This window comes from Choloepus didactylus, chromosome 9 (genome assembly GCF_015220235.1).
Source record: "Choloepus didactylus isolate mChoDid1 chromosome 9, mChoDid1.pri, whole genome shotgun sequence".
Taxonomy (NCBI): Eukaryota; Metazoa; Chordata; class Mammalia; order Pilosa; family Megalonychidae; genus Choloepus; species Choloepus didactylus.
In genome coordinates, this window is record NC_051315.1 from 123,594,719 (window position 1) to 123,621,599 (window position 26,881).

At 42.1% G+C, this 26,881-nt stretch overlaps 1 protein-coding gene across 2 annotated transcripts in view; it reads right to left on the reverse strand.

Moving 5' to 3' along the window:
* Positions 1 to 1,709: 1,709 nt before the first annotated feature.
* Positions 1,710 to 26,881, reverse strand: part of LOC119544983 (nuclear body protein SP140-like protein) — a 39,898-nt gene continuing 14,726 nt past the window's right edge. The window contains exons 1-3 of one of the 2 annotated variants that reach the window (XM_037850649.1): positions 11,312 to 11,333; positions 2,883 to 3,039; positions 1,710 to 1,991 (exon numbers count right to left, since the gene is read on the reverse strand). In XM_037850649.1, the coding sequence (XP_037706577.1) occupies positions 1,737 to 1,991; positions 2,883 to 3,038 (411 nt within the window). In that variant the 5' untranslated portion in view covers position 3,039; positions 11,312 to 11,333 and the 3' untranslated portion in view covers positions 1,710 to 1,736. Of the gene's footprint in view, positions 1,992 to 2,882; positions 3,040 to 11,311; positions 11,334 to 26,881 lie in introns of those variants that run through there. The other variant, XM_037850648.1, reaches the window with a different exon arrangement.

Genomic DNA, 26,881 nt, shown 5'->3' on the forward strand with positions numbered 1-26,881 from the left:
GAGCAGTGGAGAAGTTGTAAACAGTAATTAATGACCAACAAGATGATCAGAGAAGAGGGAAAGCTTATCTCAATAAAATTAGATAAGTGGGACATGTCTGTGAACTGTGCAAATGTTAGGGAAGAGAGACAGGGATTTCCTCAGGAGAATGGCTAAGGTTCATGGGGAAATCAGTGCATATGAAACAGGAAGCTCCAAGGGCTTTAAAACATGGGACTAGAAAAGAGTAGGAGTTGGCTTTAATTGGGTCAGGGAGGATGGCCAGTTCTGAAAATGATGTAACAGAGAAAAGGGAAAGAACTAGAAAGACTTCCCCAGAGGCGGCCCAGATCCAAGAACAAGGTTAAGACATTCCCGAAGTTCCAAACGGGGAGTGGGCATTTCCAGCACCAGAGAACATCATCCCGGTTCCACCCAGACCCGGCACCCAGGAGGCTGTCAATGAGGAGAGGCTGCGAGGGAGATAAAGCAGAGGGAGGAAGAGATGCTCTAAGGGAGCCAGCGGGTGGAGCTGGGGGCCAGCAGAGGGGCACGATGGAGAGAGCCCCTCCTGGGGGCCATACTCGCCCAGGGAGGGAAGATGGACCAGACCATGAGACTAGCAGATGCTTTGCCCATTGCCTCCAGGATACAACTTCAAATCCCAGCAAAATCAAGTGGAAGAGATGAGAGCAAATGGGCCCCAAAGACCCCAAAAGCTCAAGGAGGCCCCGTGCACAGGCTATTCAATGGCGGGTAAGAGGTCCTTCCCCACATGGGGTAAAGCTGGGGCTGGGGCAGCAGGAGAGGGCGGGACCTCCGGGCCTCACCCCAGCTGACCTCCAAGGATGGTGGGTGGGATGCAGGGCAGCGTCCTCCACTCGCAAAGGCAGGTGGGCAGCTCAGCTCCACCTGGGACCCGAGCCCCAGGTGGGTAACAGCGCTCAGGGAGCACCCAGAACCTAGCCCGCTATGTGGGCGGTGGAGCCAGGGAGGAGGGGTCTCCGCGGTCCATGGAGGGCATCAGGGCCCCTGAGATTTGGGCATGGAAGTGAACTGGATTCCTTTGCACCTATGGCCTGGGAACAACCTGGTTACAGAGAAAATGCTGACTTGAGGTATGTTAATTATATCTCAATAAAGCTTTTAAAAATGACTGACTTGAAATTTGGGCACAGGTGTTTGAGTTCTTCTATTCCTTTCTCAAACTCGGGTACCACAGTATACAAATTAGATTGCTCTTACTTCAATCAAGGTACCATTTTCACAAATCGCATTGGTTCTTTTGATTTTCTTTTTTTCCTTGCTGAAGAATCAGTTTTACTTCACTGTTACTAAGATAATAAAATTCAAATTCCTCAATTCAGACTATCAGAGCGCCCACCATCTACCTCTAACCATCCTCTGCAGTCTCCCAAACTCCCTGCCCACCCTCTGATTTATCTCACCCTTCCTCAAATTTAGTAATCCATTTCTTACATTCACACCTCTCCATGTGCCAGCCCTCCTCCTGAATGCACATTCATTCTATGTTGGATAAAATTTTCTATAGGAGATCAGTGACAATCTGGTCACCTCAGAAAAATGTCACTACCTCATCTATTAGCACCGATGGAAAAGAATAGATCACACATTCCCAGAAAGGGGGAAAAAAGAATATAATTAAACCCAAATTAGGCCAGAACAGAGTAGTCATTTGACTGACCCTTTGAATAAGGAGATAATAAGATCAGAGGCCACGTCAGTTTATTCATCTATTATAATACACTGCCCAGTTCAGAGCCTGGGACATGATGAATGAAAAGTAGACCTCGACCCTGAAAGAGCGGTGCAAATGGATTACCATTTTCAAAGCTTCTTTGATTCTGTGTTAAGTCGGGATGCTCCTTCAGGTGCTCCTTGCGGAATAGGGCTTGCAGGAGTGACCCGTCAAACTGCTTCTCCAGGTCACAGAGAATGTGGGGGACCACTCTTCTTACAGCAACCAAGTTTCTACAGGCTTCTTGAGAATCCTTTTTAAAAAGTCCAATGGAAAAATGATACGAATGGAGGGTTTCAAAGTTAAACAGAAATCTAGGAAATAATTGCATGTAACACTCATTCTTTTTTCCCAGTATGGATAGACTACTCTTTTTCATGTGATGTTTTACAACTTCTTAAATATCTGATCAACTGCTTAAAAGAACAGGTAAATCCTTCCTCTGACTTTTGAACTCTCATCGTGCCTAGGATATTTCACTACTGGACCTTATAATAATTCTGCCGACTGCACAGCAAACATCCATCACCCCCAGGTGGTGAAGGCCTGGGAGGGATGCAGGAAGTAGGGAGATGTGGTTCTTCTGTAGAGAGCACATTCACATGGTGAAGAGCTGGCTTACTCCTCCACATCCCCTGGAGGGCACACCGATAACATTTACTTGAATTCCAAGACCCCTGAAATGCCTAACAAAAATTTAAATACTTTGGAGGAAACAGTGGCAAGGCAAAAAATTTGTTTACAATGGCATAAATGCCCTGGGGATTTTGTTTGACATAAGTGAACATTTTAATGAACTACTGTCCCCCTACTCTTGATTATTTTTAACTTTATTTTGTTATATTGTGTAAATTTCTGTACATTTACAGAGTACACTGGTTTCAATCCAGCTTTATCTCTATTACCACCCATCCCCACTCCAGCATGTGCCACAGAAGGGCTTCATTTAGGATAGAGGTGTCTTCAAGGATGCCCTCTTGAACTGTCACCTTCTAGCCTGTAGGATGGCCAGCTACCATAAAAGGCTCTTCCCCCAAAAACAAGTCCCTCTGGCCAGTTAGCAGTACACTAAGCTTTGGATCCAGGATGCATAAATTAAAGTGGGGTTGTGTTACCATGGAGTGACGTAATAAACGTCATTTACATTATAGGTTTTGTTGGTAATGAAGGAATGGTCTCTGAGTCTCTCGAGGAAAGGAAATAACTGTGTTATTGAATTTGCTATCTCCGTCTTTTTTTTCTTGAAGTGATTTAAAAAGATCTCATGGAAAATCTCCTTGTTCTGGACCACTGCAAGCATCCTAAGTGGGGAAAAAAAAAAAAATTAGAAAATAAACATTAGGATTTTAAGATGCCCTTCCCAACAAAAAAAAAAGTCTAGGCCCAGATGGCTTCACTTGAAAGTATCCATTTAAGGAAGGAGATTACCGATCTTACCCAAACTTTTACAGAAAGTAAAGAAAAAAGGAACACACCTCAACTTATTTTATTAGGATGGCATAAATCATGATACAAAAGCCTGATAAGGACATTACACAAAAAGTAAATGACAGATCAATATCTGCCATGCATGTAGATACAAAAACTTCAACAAAACATTAGAAAATCAAATCTAACAACAGATAAAAAGAATAATACATCATGAACAAGTGGGACTTATTCAGGAATGCAAGAATTCTTCAACATTTGAAAATCAAGCAATGTGTATCACCTCATTGACAAAATAATGGAGAAAACCATAATATTATCTCAATAGATATAGAAAAAGCATTTGAGAACATTCAACATCTGTTCATGATTCTTAAAAACTCTCAGAAAACTAAGACTACATAGTAAATTTCTTAATTGAATAAAGTGTAAATATAAAAAAATTATATAGCTAACATCATGCTTCAAGGTGAAATATTAGACACTTTCCCACTCAATTTGAGAACAAGACAAAGATGTCCACTGTCACCACTTCTATTTAACATTTACTGGAGATCCTAGCCAATGCAATAAGGTAAGTAAAAGAAATTAAGGAATTAACCTTAAAAAGGAAGAAGTATAACTACCATTATTTGAAGATGACTATTGGTATGGATTGAATCATGTTCCCCACTGTGGTGGTTTGGAACTGTATGTACCCCAGACATGTTCTTAAAGTTAATTCATTCCTGTAGATGTGAAACCATTAGAAACATCTGATGAGGTTACTTCAGTTAAGGTGTAGCCCACCTCAATCAGGATGGATCTTAATCCTGTTACTGGATTCTGTGTAATTGGATCACTGGCAGCCAGGCCCAGAATCCCACAGCCTTTGGGGAGAAAACATCATCTTGATGGTGCCTTGATTTGGGCATTTTCCTGACCTCAAAACCATGAACAAATAAATTCCCATTGTTTAAGCTGAAGTATTTCATGGTATTTGCTTGATCAGCCTGGGAAACTAGAACACCCACAAAGACAAATTCAATTCATAACCCAATCCTGTGTCTGGGAACTCATTTGTAAATAGGATCTTTGAAGTTCCAATTAAGGTGAGGCCAAACTGAATCATGATGGGCATTAATCCAAAATTACTAATGTCCTTAGGAACAGAGGAAATTTGGACATGGTAAGAGGAAGAGGAGACAGATGGCATGTGATGGAAGGATAAAATGAGTGCTGACAAATAAGAAAATTGTTTACTTAGAAAATCCAATTATTAGAACTAATTAATAAATTTAGCAAGGTACCTAGAGTCAAGGTCAAGATGCAAAAAGCATTCCATTTCTATATTCTAGCAACAAAAAAGTTGAAATAAAAATAGAAAAACAATGCCAATTCCCAAAGCATCAAAAAAACATCGACAATCAAGAAATCTACCAAAAGATGTGTGAGAACATGACACAAAAATTAGAAAACATTTGCTGAGAGAAATTAAAGATCAAAATAAAAGGAAAAGTATACCATGTTTGTGGATCAGGAGACAAATATTATTAAGGTGTAAATTCTCTCCCAACTGATCTACAGTTTCAATGCAAGTGTAATAAAATCCAAGTAGGTTTGGGAAAAATTGGCAAACTGATTCTAAAGTACAAATGGAAAGACAAAAAGCCAAGATTAGCCAAGACAATCTTGAAAAAACAATAACAATGTTGAATATCATATAAAGCTATAGTAATTAAGTATTATGGGCACAAGATGCACATAATATATCAACAGAATAGAAAACAATAGAGAATGTGGAAACAGACACACACATATATGGTCACCAGATTTACAAAAAAGGCATTGTTTCATTTCAGTGGGGAAAGGATAGCCTTTCCACTAAATGGTCTTGGAGCAAGTGTACACCCCAGCTCATTCCTCTACCTCGTATCATATGAAGAAATTAAGTTCAAGTTAATCATAGACCCAAATACAAAAGGTAAAGGTAAGCAATGAAGGTTCTAGAATACATAGGAGAATATCCTGACTTGAGGGAAGCAACAATTTCTTATCCAAGTCCCAAAAAACACAAACTAAAAAAAGAAATCATTGATAAAATAGACTTCATTAAAATCAAGAACTTCTGTTCATCAAAAGACACTATTAAGAGAGTGAACAGGAAAGTCACAGATTGTGAAAAGAAACAGGACACAGAGCCTGATGGGGATGACTCCCCACCGGGAAGAAGGTTGGTACTGTCTTAAACCCAGACTGGGACTGAGGTCTCAGAGCAGAAAGCCTGAACTGACTTACCTAGTGTGTCAGTTTGGATATATTATGTTCCTCTGAAAAGCCATATTCTTTAATGCAATCTGGTGGGGGCAGACTGATTGGTCTGTTGATTAGGGTGGAATCTCTGATTGAATTATTTCCATGGAGTTGTGGACCCCACCCATTTAATTAAGGGTGAGGCTTAATTAAATCACTGCAGTCCTATAAGAGAGTTCACAGAAGGAGCTCAGAGCAGCTGAGAGAGACTTTTGAGAGACACTTGGGAGCTGACAAAGATGCTCAGAGATGTTTGGAGTTGCAGACAGAAGGACATTTGGAGATGCTAAGCTAAGGATGCACAGGAGCTGAGAGAGGAGCTGAAACACAACCTGGGACCAGCAGATGCCAGCCATGTGCCTTCCAGCTGACAGAGGTGTTTCAGACATCATCGGTCATTCTTCAGTGATGGTATCCTCTTGTATCTATGAGTCATCCACCCTTTTCCATTACAAAACTGAGTAGCTTTCTAAGCCTACTTCCTGACAGTAAAAGGTAGGGAGTCCGAAGGCTTCTTCATTTTGTTCTCTCTCTGTCTCTTTTATTCCAAGCTGGTGGTGCTTCCATCATAGCAATTCTCTTAAAAACTTTGCAGGTTTTCTATGAATCTTACTGGGATTCATTTCATTAGGCAAAAGTCCCAACCACAAATCTTTTTAAGATAAGCCCCTCTTTATCTTGGGATCCTAATGAGGCCTTTGTGGGACAACATCTTTAAGCTATTTTTAAGCCCTTTAATTAGCAGAAAGCATCTATAAATTCTTAAATCTTTGGATGGCATCTTATTTGACTAAAAGTTTCTATAATGCTCTGCCTTAGATCTTCCTGAGGTCTTAACAAAAGATCTTGTCATTCCAACTTGTGTTTGTTCTTTTCCTGGGAGCCATTTCTTAATTTGAGAATAGTGCCTTAGTATGGACACTTTAATGGCCAAAGAACTGTAAATTTGTAACCTAATAAATCCCCTTTATGAAAGCCAATCCATTTCTGGTATTTTACATAATGGCAGCATTAGCAAAGCAGAACACCCAAAGAGGGGAAAAGAGAAGTGAAAATATTTGTGAAACCTGAAAACTAGGCCACACGTATTTTTAGTCTCCTTTCTGAATCTCCAAGGCATTTCTCAATCCTCATAGTAATGTGGCCACAGAGGATCAAGGAGCAGATTGGCCAGTCAAGGCCTGGAAGATCAGGCAAAGGAGGTACCCAGGAAGGAAGAGCAGGGCAGCTCCAAGGGTTCTATGGGAAACAGACACTGTTTGTTGATGTAAACAAAAGAGGGCAGAAAGTTTATTTAACCAAATTGACCAAAGTTTTTTCTAGGTAAGATGGCATAGTTTATATCAGGGGAAACCTCTAGGTCTGTCCTTTCTCTCACAGAGATCTCTGTGGCAGGGAAAAGGGAAAGCCAGACATTTCAAATCTTCTCTTGGGTCAGCAAGCTGTCCAGGCACATTAGTGAGCCTTGACTGGACAAGTTAGGTCCTGGTATTTAGATACAAGTCTGGAGACAGCTGAACTGCTCAGCATTATAAAGTGGAGAGAATGTTCTTAAAGTTTCTGGAAAGCAGTCAGGAGAAAAGAGAGACCCCTCCAGGACACTGGAATCAGAGGCAGGAGCCAAATTGGTAAAAGTAGCTCACCTTTTAAAGGTGGTATGGCACTTTTAAAACATGCCCCCAGAGTTCTTTGACTCTGCTCACATGGAGAGGTGGGTCTGTGTCTCCTTTCCTTGAATCTGAGGTCTGAGACTGCTTGACCAATAGAGCATGGATGAAGCCACACTGTGCCAGTTTCCAGGTCCAGGCCAAAAGACACAGGCCATGTGGAAAGAACTGACTGCTGGCAGCAACCCATCAGGGAAGTGAGTGAGCCATGGTGGAAGGAGAACCTCCAGCCCTGGTCAAACCACCCCAGCTGATGCCACGTGGGGCACAGACAGGCCTTCTCCACTGAGCTCTGCCCAAGTTGCAGATTCATGAGCAAATCCAATGATTTTTGTTGTTGTTGTTTATTTTAAATCAACCACATTTCACTGTAGTAAATAATCAGAACAGATTTTGAGGTGGGACATTATCATAACAGAAACATAAAACATGTGGCACTAGATGGAAGTCTAAAGAGCCTCAAGGAGTGTGTTAGCAGAAGTCTGAAGGTCCCTGAGGAGGTGTCAATGGGGCTCAAAGGAAAGTGAGGAAAAATATTATTTGAAGCTGGAGGAAAGGAGACCTTTGTTACATAGTGGTGGGATGTTTCACAAAACTCTCACCTGGTAATGTGGAAACTAGAAAATGTGCCTTAAAAAGCCAGTGATCTAGCTAAGGAGACTTCCAGAGTGTAAGGATGCTGCTTAGCCTCTTCTCACTGCGAAGTGAGAAGCTAGGGAAAAAAAAAAAAAAAGGCTAGAAAAGAGAGAAGAGATAAAGGATGAGAAAAGATATAAATGAACCAGAGCTTTCTGGGTTCAAAAATATAACTCTCATTCTCATCCTCTCCAGGAGGCAAACTATTCTCAAATTAAGAAATGGCTCCCAGGCAAAGAACAAACACAGGTTGGAACGACAAGATCTTTCGTTAAGCCCTCAGGAAGATCTAAGGCAGAGCATTATAGAAACTTTTAGACAAATACGTTTCTATAATGATTGAAATAATGATTTATTTAGACAAATAAATCATCCAAAGATTTAAGGATTTACCGATGCTTTCTGCTAAACAAAGGACTTAAAAATATCTTAAAGACGTTATCCCACAAAAACCTCATTAGGATCCCAAGGTAAAGAGGGGCTTATTTTAAAAAGATTTGTGGTTGGGACTTTTGCCTAATGGAATGAATCTCAGTAAGATTCATAGAAAACTTACAAAGTTTTTAAGAGAATTGCTATGACGGAAGCACCACCAGCTTGGAATAAAAGAGACAGAGAGAGAACAAAATGAGGAAGACTTTGGACTCCCTACCTTTTACTGTCAGGAAGTAGGCTTAGAAAACTTCTCAGTTTTGTAATGGAAAAGGATGGATGACTCAAAGGGTAGAACCAAGAGCTGAGAGGGCAGAGTCAAGAGTCACAGAGAGCAACCCCAAGGTCTACAACTGAGCCTTGATCATGAAAGTGGCAACATGTGCCACCTGAATTTCAGAATTGCTAAGGACTCAATATCTTCTTTGTGCCTCCTGTTTCCCCACTTTTGAAAGGAGTGTCCATAATAGTTATCCTATGCCCGTACCACCATTGTATTGGTGTGGGTGGCAGGGGAACAAATAACTTGTCTGTTTAGTTCACAAGTCTTCAATAAAGAATTATAGTCAAGGAACTACACTGAGGAAGCACACCCAGGGAGACTCATCTGCACCTGGACCTTATTAAGACTATGAGATCTGGGACTTTGAATCTGAGCCTGATTTTGGGATAGAGTGATTCTTGGGGAGGGAGAAGTAGTAAGTGTACTTTGTACATGTGGCAGTTTTACAACATATCCCCAACATTCTCTGATCCATCTCCCAAAGAGATGTGAGGTCTGTGTCCCCTCTCCTGGAATCTGGGCTCTGTGCCAGCTTAACTGATAGAATATGGCAGAAGCACTGCTCTGCAAGTTTCTTGGACCAGGCCTTAGAAACTGGCAGCTTCCACTTTCTGTTTCTTGGAACACTCTCTCTTGGGATCCAGCCATGTGGAAGGAAGCCCGTGCTACTCCATAGAAGCCACCATGGAGGAGAGATGATAGCCAGCACCAATCTGTGAGCCATGTGAGTGAGCCATCCTGGAAGAGGTTCCTCCAGCCCCAGTCTGTGCTACCCTGGCTGGCATCACCTGGAGTAGTGTCCCCGTCCAGTGCTGCCCAAATTGTAGACACATGAGCAAAATAAATGATGGTGATTGTTTTAACACATGAAGTTTTGAGATGGTTTGTGGTGAGCAGTAAATAATTACAAGTGTTAGAGAAGCCTAATATGCTAGTTTAAGTTATCTAAAATGTAGACACTATACAACTGAAGCCAGAGATGATTAAGAGAAACCTAAGCCTAAAGGAATTCACAAAAATCTTGAGGAGGTCAACAAGGCTTTTCAATGGATGGGGCAATGGGACTAGAGCCAAGATTTTCTAGATATTGAGAAGCAAAATGAATATGACTAACATCCAGTTACATGTATGTTTCCACACAATGATTTTTTCATTCATACTCTGCCATAATTCAACAAATGAAAGCAGATACATGAAACAAAACAAGGGCACCAGAGATCTAGATAGAACCACACAGCTGAGACAGGGCGGTGGCTGGAAGTAGGGGGTGTGTAGAATCTACGGCCCAAGAGCAAGCAGAGAGCACAAGCAGATGGGGATTCGGGAGTCAGAGGCAGACCCGTGCTCTACAACAGTATTTTCCAAATTGTATTCTGCCAAATCCTACTTCTGGCTGTTAAGAGGTATCCCAGGAAAAAGGGTTCCTTGACCAAATAAGAATGTAGGCAAAAGAGATACCTACTCCTCTTCCCACTTGGATTGCTTTTCCCATCAGAGGAGGGAACACAAAATTGATTGGGACAGATTTCAGGTTGCTGATGAGGATAGCTTTACCAGATACCTCCTAAGTCCTGCACACATGTGGGAAGTTCTGTGGCCCTGGTTTGTCATCTGACTGTCACAAAGTTTAAGTCAAGGCAGGAGGTGCCCCTTTGAGCAGACCTGCCTCTCTTGGGCTCTGCTCTCTTTTGCTCCTGGTCTCCATTGGGCAAGTTAATCTAAACAGGGTCTTCCACAGGGCACATCTGCCACCTCTGCTACTCCTCTTCGTCCCTCCTTCCCTGCGGTGGCCAGACCCAGCTCCTGCCCCAGTCACAGCCGAGGACACTTATGAGTGCACCAATGGCCCAAATGTGCTGAATTCCCTGACTCCCACAAACAAAGTGCTTTGATGTTCCTCAGGTAACTGGTCACAGGAGAAAGAGCCCCTTGATTCTAAACCACAAGTTCCAGTCTAGTTTACTAGAAAGTTCTGTATTGCAATATCATGCATTGGCCTGCTAATGCACTAGAATTGAGTCCCCATTTCCCAGTGTCTTTTTTTCCCCATTCTCATTCACTCAGGAACCTCAAGGGAGAAGTGCCTAAGTCTGGATTAGATCTGGGCATCCTACTCCACCACCCCCCCCACCCTTCATAGCTTCATCTGTGTTGATACGGAGCTCACTGCAGTTCTCAACATATGGGTGGCAGCATCCTCTCCTTTCCTACCACTAGGCCTGTCTCCCTGCCCTATCACCTTCCACATGACAACCAAGCTTAAGCCAACATGAACATAAGCACTGGGGACAAATCCACGTTTTCTTATGACCTAGTGGATTTTGCTCCTCTGGCCCTGGTGGGCTGTGATCTGTCACCTGAAGTTAGAAGGAGGCTTATGCAGTGTCCTGGTCTTGGCCTAATCACATCTAGCTGGATGAGAGAGATGCAGAAAACTGTTCTCGGGGAAAAGAGATTCATCTATGGTCCAGTACAATCTTGTCAGGACCTCAACTCTGCAAGGGCAGCTACGGGGCAACCTCTCTCCTCAAATCGGCAGAGATTGGTAACACAGGCTCTCTTAGGCACTGGTGTGGTGCATGAAAGGAATTTTCCTTCAGAGCTAGTTTCGGCCTCTTTATTATGCTTCTCACCAGGACTCCAAATGAGGCCTTTTAGCTGTCAAAGCAGCAAAGTCCTACCACACTGGTCTTTAGTCTTTAGGGAGCTGAGGAAATGCAAAAGCAGGTCAGGAACCTACCCTAAGAGTAATTCTGAGGTTAGGGCTCAAGTATTAAAACATCTTTATGAGCATTCCCACTGATGATTCTGGAGTAGAGAGTACACAGACCCTACCTTGAGAAGCATTTGTTTGGTCTCCAGGCCATTGGAGATGGGAATTGCTGGGCATTCCTTGCTAGCTTTCTCCACTTCTCTTTGTCTTTATCTTCTTCGGAATTCCACCCAGGTCTCTTGTAGGTGAAGCTTATCTCAATCTCCATCTTCAATCCCCACGTTCCCCCACCCTGGAAGAGGCCTGACTATGATAATAAATTGCAGAGAATCAGATGGTTGTTTCAGACCCAATGATGTGCTGGATTTATTAATGAACACAGAAAGAGGAATGAGGGTGCTGAGGCTGTAGGGGTTATATCAGATTGTTGGTTGAGGCTGAAGAAACCTCACAGAATGAACACAAACCTAAGTGTTAAGGAGACTTAAGAATCCATATTAGGAGCACTCAGTTTAAAGGAAAGGGGAACTCTGGTTGACTCCCTAAACCTTAGTCCAAGCCAGTCACGGTAACCCCCTGCCTTTCCAGACACTGGCTCATGGATGGTCAGGACCAAAGTCATTTTGGAGGAATGAGTTGCCAGGAGATGTTTGCTTGGAGCTTCTGCATAAAACCAGCCAGTCTTTCTCTCACTGTGGCTCTGAACAAGGCAACATGGCACCCAGAGGCTGCCATGAGAGATACCAATCTTAGGTTGACGTTGAAGCTGGAGGCATCAGAGCAGAAGGCATTAGCCCCTGGGTACCTAATGACGTCATTGGGCCACTGAATCAACCAACCTTGAAGCCTGTTTCCTGCTGCTAGACTTTCCATTAAAAGTGATAATAAAGCTCATTATTTAAACTAATTTGAGTCAGGGTATTTGTCAACTTGCAGCAGAAGGTATCCCGACTTATTTCTAAAATCCTCAGAATTCAGCATGTTGACAGGAAAGGCTTTAGAAGGATAAAACGAAACAGGAAGAAACGTATCAGTTTCAAGAATTGTTCTGGTCTAGCAGTCAAGACCTGAAGAGTGGGAAAGAAGAAAGAGTTTCTGAACCCAGAAATAGCCTCGAACCCACACATAGAAGAGAAGGGACAGAACCAACCAAAGAAGCAGGCTGAACTTTTAAAGATTCTGCCAGAATAACTTGCAGGGAATAACAGAAGCCTTTTCCATGGCTGCAAAGAAAGAACTGACACCATGTGGCATTTCTGCTGTCACAGAGAGAGCTCAGATTATTCAAGGCCTGGAAAACTCAGAAGCAGAGGAAGGTTTCAGGTAGTGGAGGAGCACAGGCCAGAGGACATGCTGTGCCTTCTTGGACCACTGAAGTAACTATCTCTGTAAGCCTCACCAAGAGCAGTTTCAATTCAGGAATCTTTTGGGGGTGAGCCCCTGACCTGGGACCAAGGTTTTATCACTGAGAGGAAGTAGGTTCCATGGGTCTGCAGAATTCAAAAGTAGGAGACCATAGCAAAGACAGCAGCAGCCACTGTGGCTGAGGAATAATGAGCCAGACTCCCTCCTGTGGGTGTAGAAGTGAAAAACAAAGAGCAGGCACCTGGGACCTTAAGTGGGAACCCTCATTCCCAGCTCCTTGATGTTTCCTTCCGGGAGGAGGGACTCCATCAGTGTGACACTCTGGTCCCTCCCTGCCTTCTCCCTCTTCCTGGTGAGCAGTGGGTTCTTAGATGTTTCTGGAGAAGGAGCACAGGCTGTGAGGCTGTGACCACTCCTGCCTCTCTTGAGCCAGCCTAGGTTAGAGAGCAGGCCTCAGGGCTTTATACAGGTGGCTTCCTGGTCTCTCAAGTGGCTCTGAAATCAAGCAGGTAAAAGGATGTTACTATGGGGACCCTCTAACCCCAAAAGGGGCCATGGGAGATACATGACTATCATCTTTGCTTAGAGAGGTGCCTGTTATAAAGGAGGCTGCTTTCCTAGATGGGTCCAACATTAATTCAGCACAGAGCTCAAAAGGCAAGAGAAATCAAGAGGTTTTAAATATCCAGGCAGAGGCACCTCCAGAGAACCTCTTTTGTTGCTCAGATGTGGCCTTTCCCTCTCTAAGTCCAACTCTGCAAATAAATTCATCACCCTCCCCTAGATGTGGGACATGATTCCCAGGGGAGTGAATCTCCCTGGCAACATGGGACACAACTCCCAGGAATGAGACTGGCCCTGGCAATGAGGGATTGAAAATGCCTTCTTGACCAAAAGGTGGAAAAGAAAGGTAACAATATAAGGTTATAGTGGCTAAGAGATTTCAAAGAACATCAAGGGGCTAATGTAGAGGTTACTCTTATGCAAGCTCCAGCTCGATATCCCAAATGGCCACAGTATGCCAAGTCCTAACCAACAGTATTCCCAAAATACCTAGGTCCCTATTGGAGACTCTATGCAAGTTTCACTCACTGTTTATTTTTCAGAAACTTAAATTCTCCAGAGTGTTCCTATACCAGACAAGTCCTAAAACCCAGAGGCAATAGCCTCTCCAAGAACATCAACCAAATGTAGCCCCATTCCCCATAATGCCGACACCCCTTTTAAATATGAACAAGTTAGGGTGGTCCCTGCCTAGACACCACTGAAGATCAAGAAACTGATTAAATGAGACAAAGGGGTAGCAACAGACAAGATAAGATTTAACAAAGGAATACAATACTGAATCTTCATATATATATAAATCCTAGGGTATTAGAATAGCTAGAAGGAAATAACTAAAATGGTGGAACTGTAACCCATAATATTCTTTGAAATTTGCTGTATAGCTACTTGTTAAATTGTACTTTGAAAGTTGTCACCTTTCTGAATATATCTTATATTTCCCATGAGGAAATAACTGAAACTGAGGAACTGTAACTCATAACATTCTTTGAAATTACCTATGTAAGTACTTGTTAAATCATAAGTTGAAAGTTATCACTTTTCTGTATATAGGTTATACATCACAATAAGGAAATAACTGAAATTGTGGAACTATAGCCCATAACATCCTTTGAAATTTGCTCTCTAACTATTTGTTAAATTGTACTTTGAAAATTGTCACTGCTCTGTATGTATATTAAATTTAACAATAAAAAAATTTATTAAAAAATGAAACTTCCAGAAGATAGCAGAGTAGATGGGGCAGAACAGACTTCTCCTCCATGAAAGTAACTAGAGAGGGGCTGAAGGACACCCAGGGCTACAGTTTCATGGTGTGACCAGTCACAGAAATTCCCCCACAGTATGTGGACGGGACTTTGACAAAAACATGAGAGACAGAACTCAAGGGACAGGGTGAGTTTGTTCCTGCTGGGTCTGCCTCCTGGCTGGCAGCAGTGAGACCACTGCCCGGCAAGGGAGTAAGAAGTGGCTCTCCACTCCCATTCACCTACCATGACAGTTAGCTGGGGGGTGATACTCCTCAGTCAGATGGCAGGGAGCTCCCATGAGGGAACCAGTAGCCAGCATCTACTCTCCCCCATGGAAGTGTGGGGTGTGCAAGGGTAAGAAACGGAGGAGGGAGAAGCACCATACCAATGTTCAGGAGCCCCTCCCCCATCCCAGAGACTCGTGGGCACATGATGGGTAGGGAGTGAGCAGGCAGGGCCAACATTCCATCTGTGGGGTGCCCTCTAGTGGACTCCCTGCTTACCGGCTCAGGGTGCATGTCGCAGCCCCAGGACAGGCAGTCCCCAGTGCACACAGAGATACAGTGCACTGATTGGTTCCCCACCCAGTTTAGACTCTGCCCACCACACAGGAGAAGTTTGAGGAAGACCCCTTGAGAGTGCTGCCTGCTGGTAGGTTAGGGAAACTGCACTCCAGCAAGCCATTGCTCAAGAGTGCCACCTGCTGGTAGGATTGGGAAACTGCACTCCAGCAAGCTGTAGCTTTACCAAATTATATAAAAATGCTCAAATAATTCTGTATTTCCCAAAATAACCTTATCAAGACAAACAAACGGCTCAAAGCCAACATAAAATTACAAAGCACTAGAAGAATCTAGAAAACATGGACAAGCCAAATGAACAAATTAAAAAGCCAGAAGAGACACAAAATTTGTTGCAATTAATTAAAAAAGTACAAACAAATCTCCAAAACAACTTTAATGAAATGGCTAAAGACATAAAGGAAATCAAGAAGACTCTACAAGAGCATAAAGAAGAATTTGAAACAGTAAATTTAAAAATAGAAGACCTTATGGAAATAAAAGACACTGTGGATCAAATTAAAAATATATAAAAATATATTAGAGGAGGCGGGGCAAGATGGCAGACTGGTGAGCTGTATGTTTTAGTTACTCCTCCAGGAAAGTAGGTAAAAAGCCAGGAACTGCGTGGACTGGACACCACAGAGCAATCTGTCTTTGGGCATACTTCATACAACACTCATGAAAACGTGGAACTGCTGAGATCACCGAAATCTGTAAGTTTTTGCGGCCAGGGGACCCGCGCCCCTCCCTGCCAGGCTCAGTCCCGGGGGAGGAGGGGCTGTCAGCTCCAGGAAGGAGAAGGGAGAATTGCAGTGGCTGCTCTCATCGGAAACTCATTCTACTGATTCAAACTCCAACCATAGATAGACTGAGGCCAGACACCAGAGACTCTGAGAGCAGCCAGCCCAGCAGAGAGGAGACGGGCATAGAAGGAAAACAACACGAGAAGCTCCAAAGTAAAAGCAGAGGATTTTTGGAGTTCTGGTGAACACAGAAAGGGGAAGGGCGGAGATCAGGCCTTGAGGCGCATATGCAAATCCCGAAGCAAGGCTGATCTCTCTGCCCAGGGCACCTTTCCTTAATGGCCCTGGTTGCTTTGTCTATTAGCATTTCAATAACCCATTAGATCTCTGAGGAGGGCCGTTTTTTTTTTTTTTTTTTTTTTTTTTTTTTAAATCCTTTTTGCTTTTTCTAAAACAATTACTCTAAGAAGCTCAATACAGAAAGCTTCAAAGAATTGAAATTTGGGCACGTCAAGTCAAGAGCAGAAATAAGAGAGCTCTGAGACAAAAGGCAATAATCCAGTGGCTGAGAAAATTCACTAAACAACACAACTTCCCAAGAAAAGGGGGGTGTCCGCTCACAGCCACCATCCTGGTGGACAGGAAACACTCCTGCCCATCGCCAGCCCCATAGCCCAGAGCTGCCCCAGACAACCCAGTGTGACGGAAGTGCTTCAAATAACAGGCACACACCACAAAACTGGGCGTGGACATTAGCCTTCCCTGCAACCTCAGCTGAATGTCCCAGAGCTGGGAAGGGGGAGCAGTGTGAATTAACAGAGCCCCATTCAGCCATCATTTGAGCAGACTGGGAGCCTCCCAACACAGCCCAGCAGCCCAGAACTGCCCTGGGGGGACGGCACTCACCTGTGACATAGCACAGTCATCCCTCAACAGAGGACCCGGGGTGCACAGCCTGGAAGAGGGGCCCACTTGCAAGTCTCAGGAGCCATACGCCAATACCAAAGACTTGTGGGTCAGTGGCAGAGACAAACTGTGGCAGGACTGAACTGAAGGATTAGACTATTGCAGTAGCTTTAAAACTCTAGGATCATCAGGGAGATTTGATTGTTAGGGCCACCACCCCTCCCCGACTGCCCAGAAACACGCCCCACATACAGGGCAGGCAACACCAACTACACACGCAAGCTTGGGACACCAATTGGGCCCCACAGGACTCACTCCCCCACTCACCAAAAAGGCTAAGCAGGGGAGATCTGGCTTGTGGAGAACAGGTGGCTCGTGGACGCCACCTGCTGGTTAGTTAGAGAAAGTGTACTCCACGAAGCTGTAGATCTGATAAATTAGAGATAAGGACTTCAACTGGTCTACAAACCCTAAAAGACCCCTATCAAGGACAGCAAATGCCACGAGGCCAAAAACAACAGAAAATTATAAAGCATATGAAAAAACCAGACGATATGGATAACCCAAGCCCAAGCACCCAAATCAAAAGACCAGAAGAGACACACCTAGAGCAGCTACTCAAAGAACTAAAGATGAACAATGAGACCCTAGTACGGGATATGAAGGAAATCAAGAAGACCCTAGAAGAGCATAAAGAAGACATTGCAAGACTAAATAAAAAAATGGATGATCTTATGGAAATTAAAGAAACTGTTGACCAAATTAAAAAGATTCTGGACACTCATAGTACAAGACTAGAGGAAGTTGAACAACGAATCAGTGACCTGGAAGATGACAGAATGGAAAATGAAAGCATAAAAGAAAGAATGGGGAAAAAAATTGAAAAACTCGAAATGGACCTCAGGGATATGATAGATAATATGAAGCGTCCGAATATAAGACTCATTGGTGTCCCAGAAGGGGAAGAAAAGGGTAAAGGTCTAGGAAGAGTATTCAAAGAAATTGTTGGGGAAAACTTCCCAAATCTTCTAAACAACATAAATACACAAATCATAAATGCTCAGCGAACTCCAAATAGAATAAATCCAAAAAAAACCCACTCCGAGACATATACTGATCACACTGTCAAACATAGAAGAGAAGGAGCAAGTTCTGAAAGCAGCAAGAGAAAAGCAATTCACCACATACAAAGGAAACAGCATAAGACTAAGTAGTGACTACTCAGCAGCCACCATGGAGGCGAGAAGGCAGTGGCACGATATATTTAAAATTCTGAGAGAGAGGAATTTCCAGCCAAGAATACTTTATCCAGCAAAGCTCTCCTTCAAATTTGAGGGAGAGCTTAAATTTTTCACAGACAAAGAAATGCTGAGAGAATTTGCTAACAAGAGACCTGCCCTACTGGAGATACTAAAGGGAGCCCTACAGACAGAGAAACAAAGACAGGACAGAGAGACTTGGAGAAAGGTTCAGTACTAAAGAGATTCGGTATGGGTACAATAAAGGATATTAATAGAGAGAGGGAAAAATATGGCAAACATAATCCAAAGGATAAGATGGCCGATTCAAGAAATGCCTTCACGGTTTTAACGTTGAATGTAAATGGATTAAACTCCCCAATTAAAAGATATAGATTCGCAGAATGGATCAAAAAAATGAACCATCAATATGTTGCATACAAGAGACTCATCTTAGACACAGGGACACAAAGAAATTGAAAGTGAAAGGATGGAAAAAAATATTTCATGCAAGCTACAGCCAAAAGAAAGCAGGTGTAGCAATATTAATCTCAGATAAAATAGACTTCAAATGCAGGGATGTTTTGAGAGACAAAGAAGGCCACTACATACTAATAAAAGGGGCAATTCAGCAAGAAGAAATAACAATCGTAAATGTCTATGCACCCAATCAAGGTGCCACAAAATACATGAGAGAAACATTGGCAAAACTAAAGGAAGCAATTGATGTTTCCACAATAATTGTGGGAGACTTCAACACATCACTCTCTCCTATAGATAGATCAACCAGACAGAAGACCAATAAGGAAATTGAAAACCTAAACAATCTGATAAATGAATTAGATTTAACAGACATCTACAGGACATTACATCCCAAATCACCAGGATACACATACTTTTCTAGTGCTCACGGAACTTTCTCCAGAATAGATCATATGCTGGGACATAAAACAAGCCTCAATAAATTTAAAAAGATTGAAATCATTCAAAGCACATTCTCTGACCACAATGGAATACAATTAGAAGTCAATAACCATCAGAGACTTAGAAAATTCACAAATACCTGGAGGTTAAACAACACACTCCTAAACAATCAGTGGGTTAAAGAAGAAATAGCAAGAGAAATTGCTAAATATATAGAGACGAATGAAAATGAGAACACAACATACCAAAACCTATGGGATGCAGCAAAAGCAGTGCTAAGGGGGAAATTTATAGCACTAAACGCATATATTAAAAAGGAAGAAAGAGCCAAAATCAAAGAACTAATGGATCAACTGAAGAAGCTAGAAAATGAACAGCAAACCAATCCTAAACCAAGTACAAGAAAAGAAATAACAAGGATTAAAGCAGAAATAAATGACATAGAGAACAAAAAAACAATAGAAAGGATAAATATCACCAAAAGTTGGTTCTTTGAGAAGATCAACAAGATTGACAAGCCCCTAGCTAGACTGACAAAATCAAAAAGAGAGAAGACCCATATAAACAAAATAATGAATGAAAAAGGTGACATAACTGCAGATCCTGAAGAAATTAAAAAAATTATAAGAGGATATTATGAACAACTGTATGGCAACAAACTGGATAATGTAGAAGAAATGGACAATTTCCTGGAAACATATGAACAACCTAGACTGACCAGAGAAGAAATAGAAGACCTCAACCAACCCATCACAAGCAAAGAGATCCAATCAGTCATCAAAAATCTTCCCACAAATAAATGCCCAGGGCCAGATGGCTTCACAGGGGAATTCTACCAAACTTTCCAGAAAGAACTGACACCAATCTTACTCAAACTCTTTCAAAACATTGAAAAAAATGGAACACTACCTAACTCATATTATGAAGCTAACATCAATCTAATACCAAAACCAGGCAAAGATGCTACAAAAAAGGAAAACTACCGGCCAATCTCCCTAATGAATATAGATGCAAAAATCCTCAACAAAATACTTGCAAATCGAATCCAAGGACACATTAAAAAAATCATACACCATGACCAAGTGGGGTTCATTCCAGGCATGCAAGGATGGTTCAACATAAGAAAAACAATCAATGTATTACAACACATTAAAAACTCGAAAGGGAAAAATCAATTGATCATCTCAATAGATGCTGAAAAAGCATTTGACAAAATCCAACATCCCTTTTTGATAAAAACACTTCAAAAGGTAGGAATTGAAGGAAACTTCCTCAACATGATAAAGAGCATATATGAAAAACCCACAGCCAGCATAGTACTCAATGGTGAGAGACTGAAAGCCTTCCCTCTAAGATCAGGAACAAGACAAGGATGCCCGCTGTCACCACTGTTATTCAACATTGTGCTGGAAGTGCTAGCCAGGGCAATCCGGCAAGACAAAGAAATAAAAGGCATCCAAATTGGAAAAGAAGAAGTAAAACTGTCATTGTTTGCAGATGATATGATCTTATATCTAGAAAACCCTGAGAAATCAACGATACACCTACTAGAGCTAATAAACAAATTTAGCAAAGTAGCGGGATACAAGATTAATGCACATAAGTCAGTAATGTTTCTATATGCTAGAAATGAACAAACTGAAGAGACACTCAAGAAAAAGATACCATTTTCAATAGCAACTAAAAAAATCAAGTACCTAGGAATCAACTTAACCAAAGATGTAAAAGACCTATACAAAGAAAACTACATAACTCTACTAAAAGAAATAGAAGGGGACCTTAAAAGATGGAAAAATATTCCATGTTCATGGATAGGAAGGCTAAATGTCATTAAGATGTCAATTCTACCCAAACTCATCTACAGATTCAATGCAATCCCAATCAAAATTCCAACAACCTACTTTGCAGACTTGGAAAAGCTAGTTATCAAATTTATTTGGAAAGGGAAGATGCCTCGAATTGCTAAAGACACTCTAAAAAAGAAAAACGAAGTGGGAGGACTTACACTCCCTGACTTTGAAGCTTATTATAAAGCCACAGTTGCCAAGACAGCATAGTACTGGCACAAAGATAGACATATAGATCAATGGAATCGAATTGAGAATTCAGAGATAGACCCTCAGATCTATGGCCGACTGATCTTTGATAAGGCCCCCAAAGTCACCGAACTGAGCCATAATGGTCTTTTCAACAAATGGGGCTGGGAGAGTTGGATATCCATATCCAAAAGAATGAAAGAGGACCCCTACCTCACCCCCTACACAAAAATTAACTCAAAATGGACCAAAGATCTCAATATAAAAGAAAGTACCATAAAACTCCTAGAAGATAATGTAGGAAAACATCTTCAAGACCTTGTATTAGGGGGCCACTTCCTAGACTTTACACCCAAAGCACAAGCAACAAAAGAGAAAATAGATAAATGGGAACTCCTCAAGCTTAGAAGTTTCTGCACCTCAAAGGAATTTCTCAAAAAGGTAAAGAGGCAGCCAACTCAATGGGAAAAAATTTTTGGAAACCATGTATCTGACAAAAGACTGATATCTTGCATATACAAAGAAATCCTACAACTCAATGACAATAGTACAGACAGCCCAATTATAAAATGGGCAAAAGATATGAAAAGACAGTTCTCTGAAGAGGAAATACAAATGACCAAGAAACACATGAAAAAATGTTCAGCTTCACTAGCTATTAGAGAGATGCAAATTAAGACCACAATGAGATACCATCTAACACCGGTTAGAATGGCTGCCATTAAACAAACAGGAAACTACAAATGCTGGAGGGGATGTGGAGAAATTGGAACTCTTATTCATTGTTGGTGGGACTGTATAATGGTTCAGCCACTCTGGAAGTCAGTCTGGCAGTTCCTTAGAAAACTAGATATAGAGCTACCATTCGATCCAGCGATTGCACTCCTCGGTATATACCCGGAAGATCGGAAAGCAGTGACACGAACAGATATCTGCACGCCAATGTTCATAGCAGCATTATTCACAATTGCCAAGAGATGGAAACAACCCAAATGTCCTTCAACAGATGAGTGGATAAATAAAATGTGGTATATACACACGATGGAATACTACGCGGCAGTAAGAAGGAACGATCTGGTGAAACATATGACAACATGGATGAACCTTGAAGACATAATGCTGAGCGAAATAAGCCAGGCACAAAAAGAGAAATATTATATGCTACCACTAATGTGAACTTTGAAAAATGTAAAACAAATGGTTTATAATGTAGAATGTAGGGGAACTAGCAGTAGAGAGCAATTAAGGAAGGGGGAACAATAATCCAAGAAGAACAGATAAGCTATTTAACGTTCTGGGGATGCCCAGAAATGACTATGGTCTGTTAATTTCTGATGGTTGTAGTAGGAACAAGTTCACTGAAATGTTGCTATATTATGTAACTTTCTTGGGGTAAAGTAGGAACATGTTGGAAGTTAAGCAGTTATCTTAGGTTAGTTGTCTTTTTCTTACTCCCTTGCTATGGTCTCTTTGAAATGCTGTTTTATTGTATGTTTGTTTTCTTTTTAACTTTTTTTTTCATACAGGTGATTTGAAAAAAGAAGGGAAAGTTAAAAAAAAAAAAAAAAAAAAAAAAAAAAAAGAAAAAATAAAAAAAGGGGGAAAAAAAAAAAAAAAAAAAAAAAGATGTAGTGCCCCCTTGAGGAGCCTGTGGAGAATGCAGGGGTATTCGCCTACCCCACCTCCATGGTTGCTAACATGACCACAGACATAGGGGACTGGTGGTTTGATGGGTTGAGCCCTCTACCATAAGTTTTACCCTTGGGAAGACGGTTGCTGCAAAGGAGAGGCTAGGCCTACCTGTATTTGTGCCTAAGAGTCTCCTCCTGAATGCCTCTTTGTTGCTCAGATGTGGCCCTCTCTCTCTGGCTAAGCCAACTTGAAAGGTGAAATCACTGCCCTCCCCCCTACGTGGGATCAGACACCCAGGGAAGTGAATCTCCCTGGCAACGTGGAATATGACTCCCAGGGAGGAATGTAGACCTGGCACCGTGGGACGGAGAACATCTTCTTGACCAAAAGGGGGATGTGAAAGGAAATGAAATAAGCTTCAGTGGCAGGGAGATTCCAAAAGGAGCCGAGAGGTCACTCTGGTGGGCACTCTTATGCACACTTTAGACAACCCTTTTTAGGTTCTAAAGAATTGAGGTAGCTGGTGGTGGATACCTGAAACTATCAAACTACAACCCAGAACCCATGAATCTCGAAGACAGTTGTATAAAAATGTAGCTTATGAGGGGTGACAATGGGATTGGGAAAGCCATAAGGACCAAACACCACTTTGTCTAGTTTATGGATGGATGTGTAGAAAAGTAGGGGAGGGAAACAGACAGACAAAGGTACCCAGTGTTCTTTTTTACTTCAATTGCTCTTTTTCACTCTAATTATTATTCTTGTTATTTTTGTGTGTGTGCTAATGAAGGTGTCAGGGATTGATTTAGGTGATGAATGTACAACTATGTAATGGTACTGTAAACAATCGAAAGTACAATTTGTTTTGTATGACTGCGTGGTATGTGAATATATCTCAATAAAATGATGATTTAAAAAAAAATATATATATATATTAGAGAAACATAATAGCAGATTTGAAGAGGCAAAAGAAACAGTAAGGGAACTTGAGGACAGATAATTGAATGTGAGCATATGAAAGAACAAATGGGGGAGGCGGGGCAAGATGGCAGAGTGGTGAGCTGTATGTTTTAGTTACTCCTCCAGGAAAGTAGGTAAAAAGCCAGGAACTGCGTGGACTGGACACCACAGAGCAATCTGTCTTTGGGCATACTTCATACAACACTCATGAAAACGTGGAACTGCTGAGATCAGCGAAATCTGTAAGTTTTTGCGGCCAGGGGACCCGCGCCCCTCCCTGCCAGGCTCAGTCCCGGGGGAGGAGGGGCTGTCAGCTCCAGGAAGGAGAAGGGAGAATTGCAGTGGCTGCTCTCAACGGAAACTCATTCTACTGATTCAAACTCCAACCATAGATAGACTGAGGCCAGACACCAGAGACTCTGAGAGCAGCCAGCCCAGCAGAGAGGAGACGGGCATAGAAGGAAAACAACACGAGAAGCTCCAAAGTAAAAGCAGAGGATTTTTGGAGTTCTGGTGAACACAGAAAGGGGAAGGGCGGAGATCAGGCCTTGAGGCGCATATGCAAATCCCGAAGCAAGGCTGATCTCTCTGCCCAGGGCACCTTTCCTTAATGGCCCTGGTTGCTTTGTCTATTAGCATTTCAATAACCCATTAGATCTCTGAGGAGGGCCGTTTTTTTTTTTTTTTTTTTTTTTTTTTTTTTTAAATCCTTTTTGCTTTTTCTAAAACAATTACTCTAAGAAGCTCAATACAGAAAGCTTCAAAGAATTGAAATTTGGGCACGTCAAGTCAAGAGCAGAAATAAGAGAGCGCTGAGACAAAAGGCAATAATCCAGTGGCTGAGAAAATTCACTAAACAACACAACTTCCCAAGAAAAGGGGGGTGTCCGCTCACAGCCACCATCCTGGTGGACAGGAAACACTCCTGCCCATCGCCAGCCCCATAGCCCAGAGCTGCCCCAGACAACCCAGTGTGACGGAAGTGCTTCAAATAACAGGCACACACCACAAAACTGGGCGTGGACATTAGCCTTCCCTGCAACCTCAGCTGAATGTCCCAGAGCTGGGAAGGGGGAGCAGTGTGAATTAACAGAGCCCCATTCAGCCATCATTTGAGCAGACTGGGAGCCTCCCAACACAGCCCAGCAGCCCAGAACTGCCCTTGGGGGACGGCACTCACCTGTGACATAGCACAGTCATCCCTCAACAGAGGACCTGGGGTGCACAGCCTGGAAGAGGGGCCCACTTGCAAGTCTCAGGAGCCATACGCCAATACCAAAGACTTGTGGGTCAGTGGCAGAGACAAACTGTGGCAGGACTGAATTGAAGGATTAGACTATTGCAGTAGCTTTAAAACTCTAGGATCATCAGGGAGATTTGATTGTTAGGGCCACCCCCCCTCCCCGACTGCCCAGAAACACGCCCCACATACAGGGCAGGCAACACCAACTACACACGCAAGCTTGGGACACCAATTGGGCCCCACAAGACTCACTCCCCCACTCACCAAAAAGGCTAAGCAGGGGAGATCTGGCTTGTGGAGAACAGGTGGCTCGTGGACGCCACCTGCTGGTTAGTTAGAGAAAGTGTACTCCACGAAGCTGTAGATCTGATAAATTAGAGATAAGGACTTCAACTGGTCTACAAACCCTAAAAGACCCCTATCAAGGACAGCAAATGCCACGAGGCCAAAAACAACAGAAAATTATAAAGCATATGAAAAAACCAGACGATATGGATAACCCAAGCCCAAGCACCCAAATCAAAAGACCAGAAGAGACACACCTAGAGCAGCTACTCAAAGAACTAAAGATGAACAATGAGACCCTAGTACGGGATATGAAGGAAATCAAGAAGACCCTAGAAGAGCATAAAGAAGACATTGCAAGACTAAATAAAAAAATGGATGATCTTATGGAAATTAAAGAAACTGTTGACCAAATTAAAAAGATTCTGGACACTCATAGTACAAGACTAGAGGAAGTTGAACAACGAATCAGTGACCTGGAAGATGACAGAATGGAAAATGAAAGCATAAAAGAAAGAATGGGGAAAAAAAATTGAAAAACTCGAAATGGACCTCAGGGATATGATAGATAATATGAAGCGTCCGAATATAAGACTCATTGGTGTCCCAGAAGGGGAAGAAAAGGGTAAAGGTCTAGGAAGAGTATTCAAAGAAATTGTTGGGGAAAACTTCCCAAATCTTCTAAACAACATAAATACACAAATCATAAATGCTCAGCGAACTCCAAATAGAATAAATCCAAAAAAACCCACTCCGAGACATATACTGATCACACTGTCAAACATAGAAGAGAAGGAGCAAGTTCTGAAAGCAGCAAGAGAAAAGCAATTCACCACATACAAAGGAAACAGCATAAGACTAAGTAGTGACTACTCAGCAGCCACCATGGAGGCGAGAAGGCAATGGCACGATATATTTAAAATTCTGAGAGAGAGGAATTTCCAGCCAAGAATACTTTATCCAGCAAAGCTCTCCTTCAAATTTGAGGGAGAGCTTAAATTTTTCACAGACAAAGAAATGCTGAGAGAATTTGCTAACAAGAGACCTGCCCTACTGGAGATACTAAAGGGAGCCCTACAGACAGAGAAACAAAGACAGGACAGAGAGACCTGGAGAAAGGTTCAGTACTAAAGAGATTCGGTATGGGTACAATAAAGGATATTAATAGAGAGAGGGAAAAATATGGCAAACATAATCCAAAGGATAAGATGGCCGATTCAAGAAATGCCTTCACGGTTTTAACGTTGAATGTAAATGGATTAAACTCCCCAATTAAAAGATATAGATTCGCAGAATGGATCAAAAAAAATGAACCATCAATATGTTGCATACAAGAGACTCATCTTAGACACAGGGACACAAAGAAATTGAAAGTGAAAGGATGGAAAAAAATATTTCATGCAAGCTACAGCCAAAAGAAAGCAGGTGTAGCAATATTAATCTCAGATAAAATAGACTTCAAATGCAGGGATGTTTTGAGAGACAAAGAAGGCCACTACATACTAATAAAAGGGGCAATTCAGCAAGAAGAAATAACAATCGTAAATGTCTATGCACCCAATCAAGGTGCCACAAAATACATGAGAGAAACATTGGCAAAACTAAAGGAAGCAATTGATGTTTCCACAATAATTGTGGGAGACTTCAACACATCACTCTCTCCTATAGATAGATCAACCAGACAGAAGACCAATAAGGAAATTGAAAACCTAAACAATCTGATAAATGAATTAGATTTAACAGACATCTACAGGACATTACATCCCAAATCACCCGGATACACATACTTTTCTAGTGCTCACGGAACTTTCTCCAGAATAGATCATATGCTGGGACATAAAACAAGCCTCAATAAATTTAAAAAGATTGAAATTATTCAAAGCACATTCTCTGACCACAATGGAATACAATTAGAAGTCAATAACCATCAGAGACTTAGAAAATTCACAAATACCTGGAGGTTAAACAACACACTCCTAAACA